The sequence below is a fragment of the Seriola aureovittata genome, chromosome 17 (assembly GCF_021018895.1).
Source record: "Seriola aureovittata isolate HTS-2021-v1 ecotype China chromosome 17, ASM2101889v1, whole genome shotgun sequence".
Classification (NCBI taxonomy): domain Eukaryota; kingdom Metazoa; phylum Chordata; class Actinopteri; order Carangiformes; family Carangidae; genus Seriola; species Seriola aureovittata.
In genome coordinates, this window is record NC_079380.1 from 21,376,289 (window position 1) to 21,393,842 (window position 17,554).

The 17,554-nt window shown below is 45.2% G+C and overlaps 1 protein-coding gene across 4 annotated transcripts in view; it reads left to right on the forward strand.

Annotated features, from left to right (window-relative positions):
• The window catches only part of LOC130184849 (glutamate receptor ionotropic, NMDA 2B-like), a 115,064-nt gene that overhangs the window by 51,317 nt on the left and 46,193 nt on the right, over positions 1 to 17,554 (forward strand). For all 4 annotated transcript variants that reach the window (XR_008830061.1, XM_056400931.1, XM_056400933.1 and 1 more), the window contains exons 5-6: positions 15,197 to 15,340; positions 15,676 to 15,946. Coding sequence is in view for 3 of the 4 variants with exons in the window: in XM_056400931.1 (XP_056256906.1) it covers positions 15,197 to 15,340; positions 15,676 to 15,946 (415 nt within the window). In the remaining variant the exon portion in view is untranslated. The remainder of the gene's footprint in view (positions 1 to 15,196; positions 15,341 to 15,675; positions 15,947 to 17,554) is intronic.

Consider the following 17,554-nt stretch of genomic DNA (forward strand, 5'->3'; position numbering starts at 1 on the left):
AGATGGCAAGAGACAAAGGGAAAAGGCGTGAGAGAGAGAGAGAGAGAGAAAGAGCATTCAGGGTGGGGAAGACGAGCCAAATTGAAAAAATCAACACGCTAAACTCTACTTTATAAATTCCAGCTGAGTGCTGTGCATAATAATCCATTTGGAGGATAATAACTTTAGAAATTCGACTTTAAATATTCATTCTAAATGCTGAATCGTCAGAACGAAAATCCATTTTGGGAATAATAATAATCCAATCAGGAACAGGAGGAAAAGATAAAACAGGAGAGTGAGAGACGGAGGCGTAACTTGAAAGAGAATGGACAGATGGGTTTGGATAAAGTTCAGATGATAAGGGAACGGGTGTCGGGTGTATCGCCAGCGAAGCAGCGAAAGGACAGTTAAGGACATGCAAGTAAAATGGTTGAGCGTGGGAAACGAGGAAGAGTGTGTGTGTGTGTGAGTGTGTGTGTGTGTGTGTGTGCAGGATAACAACATCCAAAGAAGATAGAGGCTGATAAAAATGGAGGGATGGGATGTGCGGGACAAGTGCAGATGGGAGGAAGGGAGATGGATGTGAAGCGACAAAGCTGGAGGAACAAAATGTGTGACGAGAGGAAAAAAAAAGAGTCATGCAAACTTAAACAAGGTTTGAAGCATTTGTCTGTTGTCTCTCCTGCCTCCCCCCTCCTCCCCCCCTCTCCCTGTGGCGTCTGACTCTTCCTCTCCTCAGTTACTCCCTCCCCTCCCCTCCATCCCTCTCTCTCTCTCTCTCCCCCACCCTCCGCTCTTAAAGCTGCTTCCTGATTGAAGAGGAGTGACCCCTGCCCTGTTGACTGCACAGGCCGGACAAATAAAGCAAACATTAAGTCGCGCTTTACGCTGCATGCAGAGCGCATTACTCTGAGGACGACAGGGCAGCGGCCTGATGGAAATGAAATTCCAGTGATGGAGCACCTGCCTCTTTACTCTAATGAGAATCCTGGTCAGGTGATAATTTAATATCACTGAGAAGAAAGAGGCAGAGGTGGAGCCGGGATGCTTTGCATCAGGCCGGGGATTTTTCAGGCTATTTGGGATTATAGTTTTTCTGTCAGGTATGAGAATTCCCTTGATGAAATAATCCTTGTTTTCCTTACTCCACCTTTTTTATGACCCTGGAGCGCAGAACATGACGGGTATCCCAGCAGAGAGGCAGCAAGTAAAAGTACAAAAGTATTATCAGCTAAATGTGCTTTCAGTAAAAGGTTCCCTGTGGCTGATGCATGTTATTATATGTTACATTATTAGATTGTTAATACTGCGTAAGCATCATTCCACTGTTGTAGCAGGTCAGGAGGATGTAGTTTTATTTACAGTTAGCGTTGTCCAGTGGTTCCCACCCTGAGGTCAGGCCCCTCCAAAGAGTGACCAGATGAATCATGGGAAAGGAAAGAAGAAAAAGTATTCAGAGTGAAATATTGGGTAACAACAGTTATTTAAATGAAACCATTTGAGAGGTTTAGAGGGGAAATGTCACTGTGGCGTTATTTTGTTGGTTTAAACTTTAATCATGCATATCATATATCATATTGACATATGGAGACTAACCAGTAAATGCAGCTGTCAGATAAATGTGGAGTAAAAAATATTTCCCTCTGGGTTGAAGTGGAAGTAAAATAATGATACTCCAGTAAAATGTATTGAATAAATGTACTTAGTTACTGTCCTCCACAACATGTAAAAAACCCCCCAAAAAAACAATATTGAACTACTTTGTGTGTCCTGTGCTGTGTGTGTCCGTCACGTCCCAGCTGGTTTGGTTTCCGCTTTGTAAAAGCTGAAAATAGACTTGTGTTGTTTTTGGCGAGTGCACCTGCAGTTTAGACACAGATGTTTTTGGCCTGTTTGAAACTGTGAGTCGTCTCATTTCGCTTTGAAAACTCCTATATCAAAGTGCAGCTGACAACTGCTGCTAATTGGCATGGAACTGGATTGGACCCTAATGTTGTAGCATTGCTCTTAACTGGGATCATTGTAGTCTTATGTTTTTCATTTTTTGTTCTCCGGCCCGTTACATGTTTGTCTTTCTGTATTTAGATTTTAAATAGAGGAGTTTGGTTTGTTTTAACTTTAATTTAGCTGCATTTTAATGTGGAAAACTAATTTTTGTCCATAACTCCTTCGTAGTTATTAGATTTTGCATTAATAGCATACATTTATTATGTGAGGACAAGTGTTTGTGGCAGAATAATTTGCTAATTAATGCATTAATTAACTCACTTAATGACCCTATTAGCATACTCCAACTGGTTGTGTTTAATAAAACATGCTGGGACAGTAGTTGGTTCTAATTATGTCCTTAACAGAATGTATTCAGCGTATATGTGCATCTTCACGAGTCCATTACTGATGTTATGTGAACTCATTTAGTGGACTGACGCCCGGCTCACCTGCACAGTAAACACTGAAACACTGTTACTCCACTCACCCTGCAGCCAGCGAGTGTGCGATACGTCACTGCTGCTTTCGGAGTTCATACCCTGAGAGTGCTCTCACAGGGGCGAGGCAACTCATCACGCAAACTCGCTTTAATGCAAAGCGCTGCGCCTGGCGGTGCAGTGCTGCACCTCCATTACCTGCTGTGGGATTTGTCTGGCGAATGCAGCCTGCCTGTCTGACTCGGTCTGATTCATGTTGAGCGTAGCCGCTGCTTTGGCTTTGCAGTTCACATGTGTCTTACCTGCATTTCAATTACACCTGTTATCTTGGTTGTTTCACGCTTAAGGTGAGAAACGAGGTGCAATGTGTCTCCGCAGTTTCAATCTCAGCGCACAGTATTTGTTTTACTGTATGTGCTCTGCTTTCTACGTGTGATAGATTTATTCTTTGTAGTGTAAGATTATAAAATAAACCCAGTGGCTACATTGCTTGTGTGTGTGTGTGTGTGTGTGTGTGTGTGTGTGTGTGTGTGTGTGTGCTCATGCACCACAGTGATACCATGTACTGGCAGATATTTTTAGCATCTTTTCAAAATTAATACATTTTAATTAAGAATTCAGATTCTTTGGATGGAGACAGAGCAGAGATGTGATGGAGGAGGCAGGAGAGCAAATATTAACAAGGTGAGAGGGAGACAACAATAAAGCTGTAGTATAGTATTGATGTAGATGGAAAAACAAGCACTTGAAATTCTATTTTTTGTGTCTTCCTCCCTGTTCACATGAAGCCTGGATGCTGCTGCAGTGTCAGTATGTCCGATAAATACCTGCCATTACAGACATGCACAGCAGTAAAGTATTTGCCATTGACATGTGTGTGTGTGTGTGTCTGTGTGTGTGTGTCTCTGTGTGTGTGTGTGTGTGTGTGTGTGTGTGTGTGAGAGTGAGAGTGAGTCACCAGCACTTTCTCCAGATGCAGGATTCAACTTCTGTTCGGTGACACAGCAGCATGCAGGGAGGCGAGGAGAGAGCGGATGTGACTGCCAAAAGCTGGCTTTAGTGCCACAGCTGGTGTGTGTATGTGTGTGTGCGTGTGTGCATGAATGTACACAGGTGCACATCATGCGCATGTACAAATGTGCATGTTTGTTGCAGCACAGGGGCTATGCATGTGCGTTCAATCATGAGTGCATGTGCACAGAGGCACAGCGAGGGGAAAGGAAGAATAGCTCGCACCTCCACTGTGTGTACTCTGTGGCTGCTGTTGCAACCAACTGTCAGGCGGAGAGGAGAGAGGAGGAGGAGATGAGGGGGGGTGGGGGGTGGGGGGTGGGGGCAGGCTGACTAGGTGTGAAATTATAACTAGTGCTTATGGATGTAGAAAACCATCCATCAGGGGGTGTTTGTGCATATGAAATCACATCTAAAGGGTTAATCAGCCAGTAAAGGCTTTATAGGCGCCTTCCGTTCGTCACAAACCCAGCTGTGAACCAGTGGCTGGAAAGAGGTGCTTGGATTGATTACTTTTAACAAGCATCATTCACGATGATCAAACCCTCCTCATCAAAATGTTTGATACGATGCCCAGAACCTTTTGGTTAATATTCTCCTCCCTGGTGCTTTATGTGTCACTGCAGGCCTGGCAAACGACTTTCCCAGTGTGTCTTTAGTACATGCAGCTTCCCCTTCGCAGATTTCCAACCGTTTTAAGAAATAAAATCAAGATATTTATTGGCTGTGAGCTCCGTGTTGCTTGATATTTACACCAAAGCGGAGCAGGAAGGCTCGAGTCAGGTTAGGCTGAAGATTTTTTTACTTATTTTAATCAGGAAGACTCAAACTCAGAAACACCAGGTTTACACTTCCAGGTTTTAGACGAGTCAACGCTCACAGAGATCTATACATTCTTTCAAGGAAGATCAACACCAAGCACATAAATTACATATTTCACATGTGAACCTCTTGAGGAAATCATTGTGAAATTGTGGTAAAATAAAGTGGCGTTGAACGCGCTTGAGTAAAGTGCGGATGTATGTCGTAGGTGGTCAGGGTGGAACTAATTTAAACTGTTTCATACTCTGTTAGGTAGATTAATCTGTAGCAAGGCCTCGTGTTTTATAAACTGATTATAGATTTTGGATGAAGCCTTTTAATTGAAAAGTACCTTGTAAATTCATCAAATAAATGTAGCAGAGAAAAAAAAATGACAGTGTGTCGCACTGAGATGTGGTGGAATGAAAATATAAAGAAGTGAAGTGCACAATCTGAGCTTGTAGAAAAAATTAAAATTCTAGTTGTATTTATTAAACAAGACAAAAGGCATTAATCTCTGCAGTTTTTCGGCCAGACTCCCCCCTCCCCTCCCCTCCCTTCTTTCTTTGCACCCTCAGTTCAAAGGTTCAAAGGTGAGCTTTACTGCTGTGACAGACGGGTGCTGTTCCGCTGTTGGACCAGCAGTGCGCCGCCACAGGGCAGGCGCTCTTTTCTTTCCAAACCTGTGTCCCGTCCCCACACGTTCGTGTTGTAGAGGACGGCTGCAGGTCTGATGTGACTTGCTTTTAAGACGGCGCATGACAGCAGCGCTCTGAACCCTCTCTCTCTCCGTCCTCCCCGGGCCTGCTCCTTCTTTTCATTTCATCTGGGTCGCTGTAAATGCTGCGTCCACCCGTGTGAAATCTTTTAATCGATCGTGACACTGATTGTGGGGCCGCTGTTGTAGGGCGACCGTGGTGAAGGAGAGAGCGAGAAGGAGAGAGAGAGAGAGAGAGAGAGTGGATTGGTGTGAGGTAAAGTGCACGTGAGCGCAAGAGTGTGCATGTGCAAAAGAGATGGTGAGAGGACGGGTAACACAGAAGGAGAGGAAGAGATGAAAGAGAGAGGGAGCATGTGCATGAGAGACAGGAAGAGAATAATGGATGGGTGGCGAGTGTGTGTGTGTGTGTGTGTGTGTGTGTGTGTGTGTGTGTGTGTGTGTGTGTACTGGAGTGGGAGGGTGAATGAAATATTCCTAATTGCCATGCTGGAGATTGCTGGTTGCTGGTTTAACGGCTTGATGACTCTAATGGGCCATTGTGTGCCATTTAGATATTGTTGTGGTTAAAAAGCTTTGGCAGCCACAGAGGACGCCTGTCACGGCAACACGCAGAGGGGAGAAGGAAGACGGGCCACACATGTGTCTCTGTGTTTGGTTTAAGTGTGTGGAAGAGAGAGAGAGAGAGAGAGAGAGAAGGGTGTTTAATGTGAGAGTAGAGTTATTTCTTTCCTTTTTTTTTAAAGAGGGGAGAGTGAGAGTGGGGTAGAGAGAGAGAGAGAGAGCGTTAAAACGATTTAGTCTAAACGTTTCCTGATATCTGGAGCAAATGGATCACATCATCAATCTTAAAAAATCTGGAAATAAATTAGTTAAATTTGAAATAAATGAAGAACAGAGTCTAGCATCACCCTTCACATCCTTGAAGATGTCACATGGCACGAGTGCACACACACACACACACACACACACACACACACACACTGTGACTCCATATGCTGTCGTGTATGAAAAGACCTAAAAATGAACACTTGAAGCGAATTGTTTAAACAGCATTTGTGTACGGACTGATTCACTGTGTGATCGCTGTTACCATGGTCACACAAGCAGTTTCCACTGTATTTACTCAGGGAAAAAAAACTGACATCAATGACATTGATGTAGAGGCAGCAACATACTGTATGTCAGAGCACGTCACAGCCTCAGGCAAACCAGCAAAGCAACACATGAGCTCCTTCAAAATATAAATCCTACTTTGATTTTTATTGATTTATTTTCTTTTATGTTTTTTTTTTTTTTTTTGCATTGATTAGTTTTTCTTTTTTTTTTCTAGCCGCTCACTGTGGCTGCTCCTTTTTCTTGCAAAAAATTAGAAATGATCGGCTGACACAGATGTGAAAAGATAGAGTGGCTTTTATTGTGATTCCTTCACAATAAAACAGTGAGACTAGGAACGATATAGTCAGAAGTATTCCTAAATCCATCTGCCCTACAGCCGAACACATCTCTCTCACATCTCTGCTACATGCAACTCTGGCTCTCTGCCCTCTCGTCCTTTTCTTTTTTTCTTTTTTAAAGCTTCACTGGCTCTACTTTCTTTTAATGAGGGCGCACACATGCACATAGATAGCCACAAGTACACACCAAGAAGAGGAGGGCTTTAAAGTGCTCGTGCGCGGCTTGATGAAGCAGAAACGAGGTTAGTCAGTCAGGGAGGGAAGACTGGAACGAGTGAGAGTGAGGAAGGAGGAGAGGAGCATAAAGATTGGCTTATTGTCTTAGCCCGTCTTTTAACATGTTCTGTTGTGGAGACAACCCCCCGCCACTGTCACGCCAATAAAGCAGATTTGAATTTGAATTTTCACGGCAGTTAATGGAAGGAGTCCTCAGTGGGGGGGCCTTACTACGAGTGAGGGATGGGGAAGCAGAGACAGGAAGAGGGTGGTCTGAGTGAATCGGGGGCGAGAGAAGTACGAACGCGTAAACCTCTCTCGGTTTTCATTTTTATCACGTGGCTCCTCGTAATTTCCTCCTCTCATCATTCCACTGATACGGAACATTTGTTACATCTGTCATCGAGCCGCCGCCGCCACCTTGACCTCTGCACCCCTGCTCCTCGAGGTGCCGGAGACGGAGGACCTGAGACTCACTCTGCAGTTGTACTCGTTAAGTCACCGTGGATGAGCGCGCCAGCTAAATGCCTGAAATGTTCATGTAAAATGCAGAGGATGGGGGACGAGAGCAGCAGGGAGATAAAAAGACGAGGGAGATGGAGGGAGTAGTCTTTGGTTTTGGGAGAGACGGGTTTGGAGAGGGCGAGGAAGAGGAGGAGGAGGGAGAACGGAGATAGAGAGGGTGGTCTCAGCACTGACAGTGACTGAGAGTGAGTCTTTATCGTGTTGCCAGGAAAAGAACACAGACGCACATATCAACTGTGCTCTCACTCTCTTTCCCTTTGCTCTCGTTCGCCTCTCGCCCCCCCCCCCACCTCTTGCTCTTTCTCCTCCCTCTGAAGATCAGGTGGTTGCATGTTTCCCTCCCTTCTCCAGGCTGAAGACAGTCATAAGGGTAAATGTTGACCTTTGCCCTTGTTTCATTGCTGCAGCACAAACTGATGTCTCGTAGAGAAAGGGTTAAATTGGGGGTGAGGTGAAGAGACCCTTATAGTGGATTTGTGTGTGTGTGTGTGTGTGTGTGTGTGTGTGTGAGAGAGAGAGAGAGAGAGAGAGAGAGAATTCAGTTTCGTTGTGTGAAGTGGCGAGAAACAGCCCCAGCATGATGATGGCTCTGGGCCTACAGCTGACAGCGCAGCCCAGGTGCACCCTGGGATGCATGATAGATGGAGAGAGGGAGGAAGGAGGTAAGAGAGCAACAGAGGAAGACAGCGGAGAGGAACGTAGCAGGGGGAGGCTAAGACGAGAGGGTAGGGAAAAGTTATCGAGGCTGTCAAAGAATGAAGAGTAGGAAGGAGGGAAGACGTCGAAAAGGAGGGTGGAGGGGAGCGAAGGAGGGAGAGAGCGGGGGATGATAGGGGGAGAGAGTGGAGAGTTGAGGGGCAAGCCAGAGCAGGAGATTGAAATCAGTAGATGTGACAGGAGAGGCAGAGATAGCAGAGGACAGACGGAGAGAGTGGACGGGGAATAAATGGATAAATAACATCCTTCATCTGGACCGTACTGTCCCCATCTCCCTCCCTCCCTCCCTCCCTCCTCTCTCTGTCTCACTTCCCTCCCGCTCAACCCGCCGTCACCTTTTCCCACCTCCTCTCTGCTTATAGCGAGGGACAGGAAGAAAGATGTCTGACTACAGAAGCATGTTCACCTCCCTGACTCCCTAAACCACTTTACAGCCGCCTTGGGAAACTCCATGGTCCTCCTGCACCTCGGCGTCTGCACCGTCCCCACTTCCTCTCCTCCCGCTCCTGGGACCCATTCAGGAACATTTCAAAACTCAGTTCATCAGAGTTCTTAAAGCTCCAAAGCTCCAAAATCAAACATTATAATATCATGAATGACAGTCTGTCTAATTTGGAGGCTTTAGTTTGACGAGATAGCTTTGATAGATTCTTATGGCCGTGCATGAATCGGTTGCGTTCAGAAGTCATTTTCATCTTTACACCGGATGTTTGATAGTTCGCCGCTTCCTTCGACATGAGTGTGACTCTGTTCTACGTCTGTTGCATCATCTTATCATCTAAAACAGGTGGTTTTAATGTTCGATGAAGGTTTGAGAGGAAGTCCCATCCAACTGAATTCTCTTTCGGTCGGTCGTCGGTCTCGCGGCTAAAACCGAGCTTGTGAGTTGTAACCTGCATGGGCCTGTCTACTTCCTGGCTGTGTGAGGTGGGCAAGTTTGTGCAAACCGCCTTTTCACTGTTCCTCGTTTGGTTCGTCGTGTTTTTGTGCAACTACGCAACTGCTTCCTGTTTTACGCCGGCACGTGCATGTCCAGTGCACGTGAACGGTCAGGTGACATGTGTTTTCAGGAGTTAGTGTGGATGGAGATCCTTTTCATTTCAAAATGATGTTTTAACATGAAAGTGTAATAGTGTGGACATGTCTCCGCTGAGTTTTCTATGTCTGGGGACGTCTCAGCCGCTCTATGTCACAGCTCATCCGCAATATGCTACTAACTTCTGTTGTACAGAGATAAACACTCACTCTCCACCTCATTATTTATCACATGCTGTATCTCTCCCAGCTATACATCTTCAGAGACAAATACACAGATATAAAAGCTTGACTATGTTCATATATTTTGTAAACTCACCCTTCCCTCAAGCCACCCTATTTAGTCTCCTTAGCCTAACTCTATGAGACACACACACACACGCACACACACACACACACACACACACAGAGAAAGAACTATAACCACTCAACAAGGACCAGCGGACAAACAAGAGCAGCAGCAGGAAAAGCATCAGACTGCAGAGGCCCCTCAGTGGGTCGTCTGCTAAACTTAGAGCAGAAATGGGCCACAGAGAAACGATCTGTGCTTTGGTGTGTCTGCGCCTGTGTGTGTGTGAGTGTGTGTGTGTGTGTGAGTGTTAAGTGGTATTAACTTCCATTCAGACACTGTCTGATTGTGTCAAGATGTGAAACAAAACACCCTCTCCCGCATCGTGTCTCTCGCCCAGTTTAATTTGTTCCCCTACGGTTTCTTTTCTGTCGTTTCGTTTTTTCCGTCTCTTCATCCTGTAAATCCGTGGAAGGGCACGGCGGCCGTGACGGTGTCGTCATATTGCAAAATTCAAAATCGTGTCGAGTCAAAATTAGTCAAATATTTTAATGAAGACCTGTGCTTTTTTTTAATTAGGGTTCAAAAAGTACTTAAAATAAGGTCACTGTTAATTAGATGATGGTCTGACAAATGTGCCGGCTAATTAAGCTTGTATGTGTTTGATTAAAGATAAGTAGGCTTCCATGATAAGAAATGTGATGATGAGGCACGAGAACGGCGACGTGGAGGGAAAAAGAGAGATGGGGAGCGAGGGGAGGTTTAATTGAGGTAGAGATAAGTGTGTGTGTGTGTGTGTGTGTGTGTGTGTGTGTGTGTGTGTGTGTGTGTGAAGTGAGAGAGTGCGAATGAGGGACAGAGAGGAATGAAGGGGGGGAGCAGGGAGGACGGCTCATCATCAATACGTAATTTCAGTGCACGTGGTGATGGCGGCTTGTGCTCACCGGCTTTATCAGAAAAGAACACACTTCAGCACTTGTGTGTGTATCCCTGCATCCATGTCTAGTGTGTGTGTGTGTGTGTGTGTGTGTGTGTGTGTGTGTGTGTGAAAATGCCTGTGGCTGTGGTGAGTTTATATCTCCTGCCCACAGTCTTTTAAATTCACTATATTCAAGCGAAGGCCAGCTGCCCCCCCCCCCCCTTTCCTCCCCGCCTCACCTCCCACTCCTGCTCTCTCTTTTTCATCCCTCCATCCATCCTCTTTCCCTCTGTCTCGCTCTCCCACTCGCTCTCTCTCGCTGGCTGGCCTCTCTTTCCATCAGCCAGTGCAGCAGCAGTCAATAGCAGCAACCCCCCCACCCACCACCCTCACCCCCCCACCCTCACCCCCCCACCCCCTGCTCAAGTTCAAAGGAGCCTTTATAGGCAGGATGGAAATATGCATTGCCAAAAACCTCCCAGCAACAGACACCATCATCTCTCTCTGGCTTGCTCTACCTTTTCTATCTTCGTCTTTGTCTTTCTTCCACTCACATTCTTCCTCTCTGTCTTTTACTCATCGCTGCTTCCTCGCAAAGGAAAAAAAAAAAAAACCCATACCAACATGGTAAACACTTAATGCTTGTTAAAATGCCTTGAAATCAATATTATTGCTGAGGGAATGGCAACCTAGTGCTTTTACACAGGCTAATTAGGATGTAAGCCCTTTTTTTTCCACATTCTCACATACTATCTGTTGTACTTCTTGTATTTTATATGACAGGTAAACCATGCATTTATTGTAAAATAACACATAAATCAAGTTTTTTCTTTTCTTTCCCAAAGACATATAAACTAACACCATAAATAATTCACTCATGCTTCAAAGACTAATTTCTAGAAAATACTGAAAGTCCTGTTTTCACCTCCTGCACCGACAATAAAACAATCTGTGTCCAACTGTGTGATATGATTTTCATTTCATAAACAATTTAATAATCTGTGAATCAAATTCCAAAATACCATTTATTTAATAGGAATGATTTTTCTTTACCTACAGTATTTCTTGGTGTGTTGATGATGACGTATGTAATTAGAGCCGATACTGAGGATGCTTGGATCCATTCACATGCACCATTGTGCGACACAGGACTCGGGTCTTGGTTTCTTTAGAACCAAGTGGACCTGTGAGAATGTGTTTGTGCATCTAGAAAACCCATTAAATTTAAAGGGTTAACATATTTAAACCAGAAAACTTATTCCCATTATTGTCTCCATTAAACCAGGAGAGGCAAAGGAATGAAAATCTTTACAAATCACTACAAACTCATCAATAAATGTTCATATCAGAGCGCTCGATTACATCAGTAACAAACATCTAACTGAGGACTCATGTTAACTTTCATAATAATGATAATATGTGTATTTTATTGGGTTGGAAAAATGTGCTGTTTGACTTTACCACTGAGCTGCAGCCCAGCACTGCACCAGCTGACACGAACCATACGTACAGTGTGTTATCTTAAAGTAACAGCACGTGCGCAACCAATCCCTGTCACGTATTCTGTATTATTTGATATAAGTGACTGAGCTTTTAAACATTTCTCAGCAGCGTATGTCTGTCATGGTGAAAACACACACTTCTGCAGCTAAAAAGCACGGCCCAGTGTACTGATATATATCGTTTTATGGTGATGTTGTCGTGACTTGTTGTCGTGGTTACGTCTGAACTCAGTACGAACAGAACGCAGCGAATAGAAGTGCAAATGTGTTTGTGTTACTTCAGTATCTCCATGTTCTGGTTTACTGTTTGAGTTTAATGTGTGTGTGTGTGTGTGTGTGTGTGTGTGTGTGTGTGTGTGTGTGGTGTGTGTGTGTGTGTGTGTGTGTGTGTGTGTGTGTGTGTGTGTCTAAAGCAATACCCCAGTATAAGTGTGTGATTGCAGTGTTGATTTGTCATTTGGTGTTTTGTATTGTGAGCGTGTGAGTGTTCTTGTTGAGGATGGGTTTTCAATGCTGCTACGTGTGTGTGTGTGTGTGTGTGTGTGTGTGTGTGCATATTCCAGAACAAGATTGGAAGTGGGTCTATTTCTTTTGCAGTCACTGATGTGCCCCTGTCTGTGTAATTGAAATACCTGAGTTATTGACTCTCCCTCCCCTCCAAGTCAAATAACTGCTCCAGGAGTGTGTGAGTGCACTCATTTGGAGGCTCTGGGGCAGAACAGGCAACTCTGGCAGACCAAGACCTGCCAACCATGAACTACACACACACACACACACACACACACACACACACACATACACACTGTATATATGTAACAGAGAGCCTTATTGAGGCCAATTCTACACAAATACGCATCTCCAGACACACACAGACACAATTAGAGGCACAAACTCACGCATATTCATTGATACACACATAAACTGACACATACATACCTGATATGTCTCTATCAGACACTAACACAAACACACACACACACACAGACAGACACACGCTTCACGTAGAGGGGACACGCGTGTCCCTGTCTCTCGCTTCCTGTCTCTGACAGCAGCAGTCCTCTGTGGTTGAACAACTCAGGCTTAGCCTCCTCCTGCCTAAATGGCTGGCTGGCTGACTGCCTGACACACACACACACACACACACACACACACACACACACCTCGGTTCTGCCTGCTCCTTCACTGACTCCTGGCTTCCTGCCCCTTCACTGCTCACTCGCTCCATACAGGATCACAGCCGTCTGCCAGCCTGCCCTCTTCCTCTCCATTCATCCCATTGTCACCACATTGTCCTCTGCCTCTGTCCCTCTGGAGGCTTCAAATCTCGGCTACATCCTCGCTGCTGTTTGTACATCTCTATCCTTTATTCTCGCTTGCTTAATTCCTTTCTCTCCCTTTAGTTTCCCTCCGTTTCTCTCTTTTCTCTTATCTGCTCTCTCTTCCACTCTTTTCTCTGCTCTTTTTCTACATCTCGCCATCTCTCTCTCTCTCCCCACCGGTCTCCACCGTCCGCTCATCCCGCTGTATTGTGTGTTGTAGTGTATTGTTGTCTCTGTACAGTAGCCAGCGCTGACGTCAGCCGTGGATCCACAGAGACGACAGTGACCGGCTCCCGAGCATATTCAAAGCCTTGCTGGCCCGGCTTCCTGCGTCTGGCTGACTGACTCGCTGGCCCCGCTGCCCCCTCTGGGAATTTTAATACTCACTAATCGATCACCTTGTGCCAACAGAGGTGGTAATGTGGCCAGACCCTAATTATTGTTGCTGTAAATGAAGAGAGGTGTTTTGCAGCACTTCATTTTACTCAAGCTGTCTTATCATTCAACCCACTCCCACCAGCTATTTTTTTTTTTTTACTCCCATATCTCTCACCCTCCCTCCCTCTTGTCCTGCTCCTGCGTCCGTCTTGCAACTTCTTTTAGCATGTATTTCTCTCAAAGGCTAATGAAAATTCTGCAGACCTCTGGCACTCTGAATGAGTGCGTTGGACAGTACATTAATACTGCTCTTAAGAAGAAGAGAGGGAGATAGAGAGAGAAAGCCAGAGGAAATTGGGGGAGGATGGGGGGGGGGGTCTGTCTCGAGGATAAAGGGGGGAATGGGAGTGTGCGAGTCTGGAAATTCAATTATAACTGTGCCCTGGCAGTAATTCCACTGGTATAAATGGGACGACAGAGCGGGAGAAGAGATGGATAGAGATGGATGAAGGATGAGAGAGGAAGAGGCAGAGAAGAGATAAAAAGCTGAGGAACAAATGGATTCAAGTTAGCTGAGAAACACGAATACAACATCAGTGTGTGCATCATTATTTCATGGTTGTTGTTTTTTTTTTTGTTTGAAACACAGCTCCTGCATTGAATTCAGCATGAGATGCACACACTGCACATTTTTATATTCCGCGTAAAACACGGGATAATGACACGTTTCCAACCTCAAGGATGCGGCACATTACGCTCATTATTTGCGAGAGTGTTTCGGCAAGTGTTTCACATGCGCGTTGTGCCTCTTGGCGTGCCACCTCGACGGTATAGCCCTGATCTCATTAATGCAGAAACAAGGTAACGGATCAACCCGTGTGCATCCCCTGGGAGGGGCAGGTTAGCCTTTGATGTTGAGTGAAGCACTGAGAGAGCCCTAAGAAGCCAGAGAGATTTCAACACCCTGCCTGCCAGGCCTGGCTGTCAGCTACAACTGATTTTACTCACATACAATCCACAATCCAACACAAGAAAAAAAAATGAGGCTCATTCATATAAATCAGAAGCAAGAATATCCAAGAACATAAATATGCTACTGTACATTGTGTCTCATAGAGTGACTCACACACACGGACAATAACGAGCACATGTCGCAGAACTGCAGAGTCTCGTCTAGACTTGCATTTCTCACCTCCTCCTCCTCTTCTGTCCGGCTCGATATTCCTTTTCAACACTGGTGGCGAGCGGCCGGCTTGGATATCAGCGTGTGAGCGGTGTTTATTGGAGTGTCTGTCCCTGACTGTACCGCTCTTTGGTTTACTGTACGTTCTGTATCTCCCATATTTAGATTGAGCCCTGCCAAGGGAAGGGACTTAGTGAATGTTTTACGTGCAGTGTGCTCAGGGTGGGTGTGAGCCGTTCCTAGCACATCTTAATATCTAGCCCCTTGCAGGTTACATTGAAATCACATTTGCTGTAAAACGCGGCTGTAATAAAACAAACTGACGATGAAAATGATCGATGAGATTGAGGACAGCAGCTTTTCGAGTGTCCAGAATTTGCTCCAGACACCCACGTGTACAAACTCATTAAAGGAGTCATAAAGGCAACTAATGAAACTCCTGACCAGTATCATTACAAGCCCACTGGTGTCCCCTCGCCTTTCTCCTCTGTGAGCGAGAGAATAAAGGCAGCTAAATTAATGTTCCCACCAATAATGTTACAAAACCACCGCTGTCATTTAAGTAGTAGCTGTTCTCCTCTGTGTGTGAAGCCAACTAAATTAAAGTCCAGGCCATTTACACTCTGCACCTATGTCCCTCTGTGTGTGTGTGTGTGTGTGTGTGTGTGTGTGTGTGTGTGTGTGTGTGTGTGTGTGTGTGTGTGTATGTCATTTCCAGGATGACAACTCCATGTTCTTTCAGTTCGGCCCCTCCATCGAGCAGCAGGCTTCGGTCATGCTGAACATCATGGAGGAATACGACTGGTACATATTCTCCATCGTCACCACCTACTACCCGGGTTACCAGGACTTTGTCACCAAGGTAACCGCGCTCAGCTGAGACGACATGCGAGGAAAGATGGCGCAGGCCACAATATGAATAACCTTCAATTGTGTCACAATAGAAATATTTCAGCCCTAAAAATGAACATTTTTTTTAACATATGATGCTAATTAGAAACACGTTTGGGGTCGGTCTGGGCCCAACCCCCAGACCTCTGCACCCTCTAATAATCCCAGTGATGCTTAATTCAGCAGCTCTTACATTCATGCAAAAGTTACTATGGAACAAGTGTCAGATTAAATTGATGAAAAGTCTCACAAGAAATCGTAGGAGAATCCATGACACAACCTTCAATTTTCTTCTGTCCCATTCAGGTCCGTAGCACCATCGAGAACAGCTTTGTGGGCTGGGAACTGGAAGAAGTTTTACTACTTGACATGTCCGTAGATGATGGAGATTCAAAGATCCAGAACCAGCTGAAGAAGCTCCAGAGTCCTGTCATCCTTCTCTACTGCACAAAAGAGGAGGCCAACACCATCTTCGAGGTGGCCCACTCTGTTGGGATCACTGGCTACGGCTACACGTGGATAGTGCCCTCGCTGGTAGCTGGAGACACCGATGTCGTGCCCGCGGAGTTCCCCACAGGTAGGAGGTCATGTTTGTGTTTGGAAAACTAAAATTGCGTTACATTTTTATGTGGAATAACCTCAATGTGGAAAGATGTTTGCTTGCCTTGAGCTCAAATCTTAAGCCCTTTTGTAAGTACAGCAATCACATTACATGCAGCGTTTGGTTCATGTTTATCCAAAGTGCATTAAAAGCGTCATGAATGCGTGCATTTTCTACATAGGTGGCGTCAGTCTGAGTCGAATCCCTAACCTTTGTCTCCCCAGCGCTTTACTAGGAGATAATATTAAATGCTGAAAAGTAGTGCAGCAGTAGCAGAAGTCATAAAGTCAGCAAAATGATTCTTTCTAACGTCAGACAATTTTACATTAGCTCGTTAACATTAGCCTAACATTAGCTAACATTACCCATCATGGCTGAGCAGCAAACCCTCCTTAGTGTTTCAACCTGAACGAGGGTTAAGAATGTGTCTTTTCTTCTTTCAAGCATTTCATTGTCTCACTTTATGAAAGCAAAAACCCTGAGTGTTATGGTCTTATTTCATAATCTTCTTTCATCATCACCTGAGGACGACTGTGAGATGCAATTAAAAAAGTTCTGCAAAAAGCTTCTAAGTGGAACTTATTCTGTCAAATGTCTCTAGCTAACAAACATTTTTATTCCATCACTGAGGCTGGAAGTTGTGGTTGAAATGCTAGAAAACACTTGGTTCGGGAGCAGCAGTGTCATCTTGTTGTTGTTGTTGTTGTTGTTGTTGTTGTTGTTGTGCTCTTGCCTTGATCACGTGGTGATAGCAGCCTGCTATACAATAGCTTTACTACTATACTCTCCATAAAAATGATGCAATGCTGAACTGTGAATAAATGGCTGTTAATACAGACCAAGGCTAAAATGCTAAGATGCTAAGGGAAGACAAAGGCATGTACCTTCACTCAAGATGAGTCTGTGTCCGTTTGCAGAATTCGTCGTCTCACGCTCGGCTAACCTGCCGCCGAGCCTTTCAAATGTTATTTTGATTTGTATTTTTCCTGCAAGACAAAAACACAAAACCAAAAACAAACTGACCTTTCCTAATAAGAAGTGAGGGCGCATTCCCCTCCCACCCCTCCTCCCCTCCCCCCACAACACCACTGGAGGTCATTCTAACCTTTGAAGGTCAAACGTGGAACCAAAGTGACATCTAAGTTGGGGTACATAAACCACTCAACCTGCTCACGCAAATCTGTCAGGCACAGCTGTCAGACTGCCTCATGTAACACGACTTCCAGCACCTGGGGGTGGACGGACACTTTTAGAAAGGCCAGCTCACAGTGGGAATCAAACCTTTAACTGCCGCTGATGTGGCCACCGTGAGAACTAATGGAACCTTCTCCGACTTGGTTCTGTTTCACTCTCTGTAGGAGAATAAACCGTGGAGCGGGTAGTATATTTACCCGGGACACATGAGCTTGATAATTTGTCGGTGTTTGGCTTGTTGATTTACAGCGAAGGCGAGATATTACACCGCTGCCTGTCCTCAGCAGTTTCTGGGGAACGGTCGCCCGGACGAACCTGAGATCGTTGTGCTGTTCAAGCACCGTAACTCAAACTTTTTTTTTTTTTTTACCTCTGCTCCCTTATTGGCAT